The following is a 7,952-nucleotide window of genomic DNA, read 5'->3' as shown; positions in this document are numbered from 1 at the left end:
TGCTTTGTCGTCCCGCCACTCGTTTTCCCCCTCCTCGACGAGAAACGCTCTTCTGCTGACGCTGAAGTTCTGCAGGCTGCGGCGTCGGAGTAGACTGACTTGGTCCGCCGGGCGTCGTCTGCTGGCTGGCGTCGGGAGTCCTTTGCTGGCCGCCCTTCGGAGTGCGGACGTCGGGCGTCGGAGTGTGGACGTCGGCCGTCGGAGTCTGCTGGCTGTGGGATGACGGAGCCTGCTGCGAACTCTGCGGAAATTGGGACATGAACGAGCTAAGGTTGAGGCCGGGCACCTGACTCTGTATTGTCTCGGCGAACGCGGCGAGGGTCGATGCCAACACCTCCTGCGAGACATATCCTGGTTGCGACGTCCCAGCCTCCGAACCGTAGACTTCGGCGACTTCAGCCGCCATCCGTGCTCCCTGTGGCACCAAACGTCCGACGCCGGTCAAGTGATCAGTCCGCGAACCCATAATATCGCGGATCGCCTGCTGCTCTAGAACGGAAATATCAACGTCCGCTCCTTGGTGCTCAGCCTCCGCTCGCAACGTGTTGAACCTAGCGACCAGTCGATCCTGATATAATTAACTAGTTAGTATATATTAATCGAAAAATAAGAAAAATAAATGTAAACTTACATAACGTGCGGAGGCTTCAGGAGTCAGCCATTCAGACTTGTCGGACTGATGTTGGCGCTTGTAGTTCGCAAACAAGCTCTCGAATGCCCCTGTCTCGACGCTCTTCTGCATGTAAACAAAACTTCAAGTGTTAGATAATTTTAACGACTTGATGTATCATATAAACATAAAACTTACGTTTTTCATGCGGTGGGTCGAAAACCCAATCGTCCCCTGTCGAGTCTTCGTCTTCTTCTTCGCGCGATTCGCCTTATTCTTCGCTTGTATAGCCTGTTGTAATATAAGTAAACGTACACGTAAATAACAAATCGTTTAATAAACATTCGAGTAACGTAAATGATTCGATATTACCTTAAATTCATCGCTCGTATATCGTTGTATCAGCGTCTCCCATTCGGTGTCGAGCTTAACGGTCTTCGGTTTCAGCGACCGCGCCACCTGTACGCTGCTCTTGCAGTCGATGTCGAACCACGACCGCAATGTATGCCTCCAATCGCGAAGACGAGTCTTCGCGTCTCGAATGATTGCCGCATCGACAATCGCCTTCTTCTTCCCGGTTGCATCACCATCGACTCGAATGTCGTACTTGTCTCGAATCGCTGCTCGGATCTCGGCCTCCTTCGCCGGCCCCACGTTCGCATTCGTCCACCTTGGGACCGTAGGCGAGATCTTGTCTCGGACGACCAACCCGAGCGTGTTCGCGAACGTCGCGAGATCCGGATCCATCTCGCGCTCTGGCTGCAAGAACGACTGAAAGTCCTCGTTATAAATAACGACTTCCTTCACCCCGGGGCGCCGTGCACGCTCAGATCGAAGCCCGACCGTCGGCCCACGCACGGCCGGTTCGATATCCTCGTCTTCTTCTTCGACGCCATCACGTACGGGCGCCGACTGGCAATAATTCGGGAGACGGGCTAAGAAGTCATCCCCGCCTCCGCTGCCTCCAGCTCCTGTAGCCGCAGCCATCTGAAATTCAAAAAAAAATTATTTGGTTATGCATTCTTAATGATTTAAATCAGTTAATTTAGTAAGTAAATGAAAAACGTTATATACTATCAATCATCGTCGTCTGACAAATCATCTTCTTCCATCAAATCTTTGTCCTCAGTTTCTTCATCATCGATAAACTCTTCTTCTTCAATATTCTCCAACAAGTTCACTGCGTCGTTGCTCACGGGCTCTGGTATCGCAGACTGATGACGCGTTGACAGTGAATCTAAATCTAACGGTTCTACTGACAACTGAACTGAAGACGAAGATTGACCAAGAATGAGGTCAATATCAGGAAGATCCCACACATTTCGATGATTACACTCTTCGACGATTCGCCAATCAGGACCATTCAAGTTATCTTCCAAGTAGAAAACTTGTTTCGCTTGAGTTGCCAAAATAAATGGCTCGTCTTTGTACCATTCTTTTGCCACATACACGCTTGTCAAGTTATTGTCATTGCGTGTCCTTTTCCTCGGATCTTGATCACCGAACCAACAACATTGAAATAAGACGACGCGACAATTGTTCTGATACGTCAAGACAATGACGTTTTCTACTTGACCGTAGAAGTCGTGACCTCCTTCACTTGGTACACATACCCCGCTATTCTGAGTTGTTCTTCTGCTATCACGTTGACGAGAGATAAATTTAACCCCGTTCACTACACAACACGGATACGTCTGTGGTGCGAAATGTGGTCCCAATGCCAATGCATATAATTTGGAGGTAACGGATAATCCGTCTTGGCTCATGCGAAATACCTACATACAACCATTAACGAGTCGGTTAGTAATTATCTCATATTTTTTTAGTTTGGTAGTGAAATACCTTTTCCCAAAACCACTTTGGGAACTCAAGTCGATGCGCTTCTTCAACATCTGGCCGACCTTCTAATTCCATGAGATCTATGTGTTCACTGAAATAAAATTCATGTTCATTTAATACATCACTTCGTATAAATATAATTCAAGTTCATTTATTTCACTCATTTACCTCATGAAATCGTCAATTTCGGGACAATTTCGTAAAATGTACCACTCAGCGAGCAATCGTATATTCTCATCTAAGCGTATCGTGGTCATCTTCCCGTAAGGCCGCCAACTTGATGACTGAAACACCGATAACTCCCGTTCGACACCTTCGAAGTTAGACGCGACGTCTGTGCGTTGGGGCATGTTGAAACGATTCTCAACGCCTTCTAGATACCTTGAGCAGAATGTCAATGCTTCATCTACAACATAGGCTTCGGCAATTGAACCCTCTGGTCTAGCTCGATTACGCACAAAGTTCTTGAGCGTTCCAAGGTATCTCTCAAATGGGTACATCCACCGCATATGAACTGGACCTCTGTTAATTGCCTCCTCCGGTAGATGCATTACCAAATGAACCATGATTGTGAAGAAATCAGGTGGGAAAATTCGTTCCAACTTACACAATATAAGCTTCACATCCTCTTGCGCCTTCTCAATGTCTGAAATTACCAGCGTTCTAGAGCAAATAAGTCTGAAGAAGTTGCAGAGCTCTATTATGGCATCTCGAATTGTTCGCTTCAGAAAAGGACGAATAGCAGGAGCCAATAGGCGCTGCATAATCACGTGACAATCGTGAGACTTCAAACCCGTCAACCTCCCATACGCGGTAACATTCTTCTTCAAATTCCCCGCAAAACCATCGGGAAATCTGACAGATCTCAAGAACTCAGTAAACCGCTTCCGTTCTGAAGGTGTCAGAGTGTATGACGAAGGCGGTTTCATCCATCTATCTCCTTCTTGGTATAAATGAAGCTCGTGCCTTATGTTCCAGTCCGCCAAAGTCAACCGCGCCTTATCTGTGTCTTTCGTCTTCCCCTCGATGTTCAGCAAGGTACCCAGAAGATTGTCGCATACATTCTTTTCTATATGCATTACATCGAGGTTATGCTTCAGCGTAAGACTCGACCAATACGGCAACTCGAAGAAAATACTTTTCTTTGTCCAATTCAGCTCACTCGCATCGCGCTTTCGTTTCTTCCCGCCGAAGTCAGGGTGCTTCCCCGGGGTTGCATCTCCCACTAATCGCAATTGTCGAAGTATATCGCTCGCTGATTTTCTCACTGGTGGTGGTCGTTTCTCATTTCGTACCTTGTACAGTTTGCTCTTCCTCATCGGGTGTAACAACGGCAAGAATCGACGATGATCGCAGTAAACAATCTTGTTTCGAGCCTTGAAAGATGGTGTGTCGTTGTTACACGTCGGACAAGCAAGGTACCCTTGACCACTCCATCCCGACAAACTGCTTCTCGCTGGAAAATCATTCACCGTCCATAGAAGTACGGAAAACAACCTGAATAGCTCACCGGTCGAACCATCTCTCAACACAACACCGGTTTCCCACAATTCCTTCAGCTCATCAATCAGCGGTCGTAAGAAAACATCCATGTCTTTACCCGGCGCACTACGACCTGGTATAAGCAATGTTAACATCAAGTACGATGTTTTCATGCACAACCACGGCGGTAAATTGTACGCAGTCAAGACTACCGGCCACATACTGTACGATAAACTCATGTCACCAAATGGGTTGAAACCATCGGCAGCAAGTCCAAGCCGGACGTTCCTCGGTTCTTCCGCAAACATGGGATATTTTCGGTCGATCTCCTTCCACGTTGCTCCGTCAGCAGGATGTCGCAGTACACCATCCTCTTTAATGCGTTCATTCTCGTGCCACTGCATCTCTAGAGCTGTGTGCCGACTCGCGTACAGTCGCTTAAGTCGATCTTTCAGTGGAAAGTAGCGCAACACTTTATGCGCTACTTTTTTTCCACCGTCTTTCATCAGCCACCGACTCTCATTACAAACTGGACACTCGTCTAGATTGGCGTTGTCCTTCCAAAACAACGCGCAATCGTGTTTGCAAACGTGAATCGACTCGTAACCCATACCAAATCGACGCAATTTCGCCTTTGCTTCATAATGTGACTCTGGAATCGTGTTGTCGATCGGATGAGATTTTTTCAGTACTTTCAGAAGCTGATCAAACGACTTATTCGTCCACTTGGTCATCACTTTCAAATGCATCAACGTGACAACAAATGAGAGTGACGAATACTCCGTACAACCCGGCCATAATTCTGTGTTCAGGTCGCTGAAAAGGTCATCGAACTGTCCACTCTGGTATTCTGCATTCGGGTCAATACTGTCATCGTCACCGTCTACGTCGTTGTGATCTAAGATATCGTGTACAGCATCAAACATCCCTCCTCCTCTGTACTCCGTCTGATACTGCATTACGTCATCTTCTTCCTCCCCGTGAAATTCCACCTCGTGTAATTCCTCTTAAATCCTCTGATAAAGAGATGATTCTCTATATCAGGAATTTTTTGCATCAACACGTTGTTACACCTCTTGCATGGACACTTAACTCATCCTTCGACATTTACGTGTTGTCGGGCCATTGCCATGAACTCTGTCATGCCAGCCGCAAACTCAACGCTTAAACGTTGGTCCTCGATTATCCAATTCCTATTTGGATAACTCATTTTACCTATAGATTGAACATTTCAAAATTTAGTAGTTTTTGGATTTTATTTTATTATTTCACGATCGATCCTACCGAAATTTCGACAGAACCTCCCCTATAAACTTAACAACCCGGCATGAAGCGTTTAACTAAAACCTGCATAGAAACATCCTAAAACTAACAATAAATCCAACCTCAGTGGTTCGATTTTTAAAATTCATAATCCATCACATTTTTAATCATTTCTAACAACAATTAAATACAATTCCATTTAATTTACATAAACTAACTAATTGTTTTTACATAATTTTACCAAATATAAAATTTATAACAAATATATAATTCATTTATAATTTATAAAATTTATAACAAATATTTATAATTCATTTATAATTTATAAAATTTATATTTGGTATAACAAATATATAATTCTAAAAATATAAATTATAACAAATTTCTAAACTAAAAATATATAATTCATTTATAACTAATTTATACTTATATAATTCATTTATAACTAAAATTATAACTAAAAAATATATAACAAACATTTATAACTAAAATTATATAATTCATTTATAACTAATTTATAACAAATATATAACTAAAGTTTATAATCCTATAACTAATTAAAATAAATTTATAACTAAAGTTTATAATCCTATATATATTAATCATATACAACTAATATATAACTAATATATACATAAATTTATAACTAATATATATTAATCCTATAACTAACTAACTAATATATATATATATATATATATATATATAGTTTTTAAAAAAAAACTTACCGATCAAGATCAAGAGGAGCGCGCGCGGCCAGAGAAGGGGAGCGGCGTCGGCGTCGGTGGTGGAGCGGCGTCGGCGTCGGCGGCGGAGCGGCGGAGGAGCGGCGGAGGATGAGCTGTAATGGGAGAGAGAGGGACTTTAGGAGAGAGATGTGAGGAGAGAGAGAGAAGTAGTGAGGAGAGAGACTTACCGGCGAGGTACACGGCGGAGGAGCGTCGGCGACACACGGCGGACGAGGCACAGACCGGAGGAGGGAGAAAGTAGAGAGAGAAAGTAGAATTTAGGGTTTCTGAGCGAATGGGGAAGCTGGGTCGCGTTTCTGGTATTTAAAGACTTTTACCGACGATTTTTTCGTCGCTAAATGATTTCGGTTCGTCGCTAAATGAACTTACGTGAACCAGACATTTAGCGACGATGAAATCGTCGCTATTAGTAAATTTCAGACATTTAGCGACGATTTTATCGTCGCTAAATCATTTCGTTTTAATTTAATGGGAGGGATTTTTCCCTCTTTAAAATTCGTCATAAATTGGATGCCCTTTAGCGACGATTCTGTCGTCGCTAATTGTATAGTGACGATAAAACAATCTTTAGCGACGATTTTATCGTCGCTAAATGTTTTCGTCTTAATTAAATAGGAGGGATTTTTCCCTCTTTAAAATTCGAAATTAATTCAACATCTTTAGCGACGAATTTGTCGTCGCTAAATGAATTCAGAAATAATTAGCGACGAATTTATCGTCGCTAATTATTTTCCCGCGAACTTAGCGACGATTAAGTCGTCGCTAATTATCTTTGCCGCCAAACTTCAATATTTTTCGCACCAAAGAATTAGCAACGATTTTATCGTCGCTAAAAGGGTTATTAGCGACGATTAAGTCGTCGCTAATAGGTTCGTCGCTAAATGTGGTATTTCTTGTAGTGGGTTATGAGGCATTGAGAGTTGGGGACTCTATAGTTCTTCTAGGTATCTTCCGAAGGTACTGAATTGACCAGTGCACTTCTAGAGACAAGATAAGAACAAACCATTTAACCTCTTATGTCTCGAAGTCACTACGTATGAATTGCATCATGCTTACCTTAATCCTGAAATGAGACATGTCATTTCACACCTTAGTATTCTCATTTGAGAAAGTCAGAGTTCGGACTCACTATGTTATTCCGAACAGGGCCTATTGGTGAAGTACTAAGTTGTGAGAATGTCATGAGTAACTTTGTGAAGTTCTCATAGATATGGAATTCATGTACAAGATTGCTGAAATGCAATGTATGTCACCTCATGCTTTGTTCCTTGGAGTGTGAATAAATGAACTGGCCAGTGTCCAACCTGAGTCCTGACTCTTTTGGATGAAACAATGTGACTTGTTAGCTCCTCGTCAATACATTGTTTCTAACTTATTCACAAGCGACAAAGGAGTTGAGGAAATAACAGCTAGAAGGGTAAAATGGTAATTTAGTAAATCCCGACTAGCTGATGACATTCATGAAGGGTAGCATAGATAATATTCAGTGGATCCGCTCATTATAATTAGGTGAATTCTTGAGTAGAAAATAAATTCATTTGAACCGAGAGATTTTCAGTGTCAACTCTTTAGTGGAGTCAGTTGGCATTAAGCTAAACTTGGAAAAGGTTTGTGAACTTTTGAGTCCAAGTGTTTAGCTCAAGCTTTGTTCATTTGGGTCCATGAGGTCACTGTCACGAATCACATCGATAGGAATAGTTAAACTGGAAGCTAAGTCAAAACGAGAACGAAAATAGTTAAAAGGGTATTTTTGTCTTTTGAGACATATGATGAAATGAATGTCAATAAATTTTTTGACAAGGTCATTTGATTACATGCATCACTCGGCCATGACTTGATCATTGGGCCTTGTGGATTAATTTCATTTCATAAGAATTTTATTGAAAATTCTTAATTGGCATTTTTCATGTTGTCATGAACAAAATGGAAAAGGTTCTAGAAGCCCTTTCTTGATGGTGTAGGCGCCCATATTACCCAAGAGGAAAGAGAGTTTATTTTGTGCATAAATG

At 42.5% G+C, this 7,952-nt stretch overlaps 1 protein-coding gene across 1 annotated transcript; it reads right to left on the bottom strand.

Annotated features, from left to right (window-relative positions):
- Positions 1–787: 787 nt before the first annotated feature.
- LOC149401503 (uncharacterized) lies at positions 788–1,597 on the bottom strand. Its single transcript, XM_089610755.1, has 2 exons — positions 983–1,597; positions 788–901 (listed from the first exon to the last, which is right to left on the bottom strand). Exons 1-2 carry the CDS (start codon positions 1,595–1,597, stop codon positions 788–790), a joined length of 729 nt encoding a protein of 242 aa, XP_089466881.1.
- Positions 1,598–7,952: the final 6,355 nt, after the last annotated feature.

The sequence above is a fragment of the Urtica dioica genome, chromosome 4 (assembly GCF_054948205.1).
Source record: "Urtica dioica subsp. dioica isolate 48M chromosome 4, U.dioica_male_clone48M_v1_H2, whole genome shotgun sequence".
Taxonomy (NCBI): domain Eukaryota; kingdom Viridiplantae; phylum Streptophyta; class Magnoliopsida; order Rosales; family Urticaceae; genus Urtica; species Urtica dioica.
This window is presented reverse-complemented; position numbering and strand designations above follow the sequence as displayed.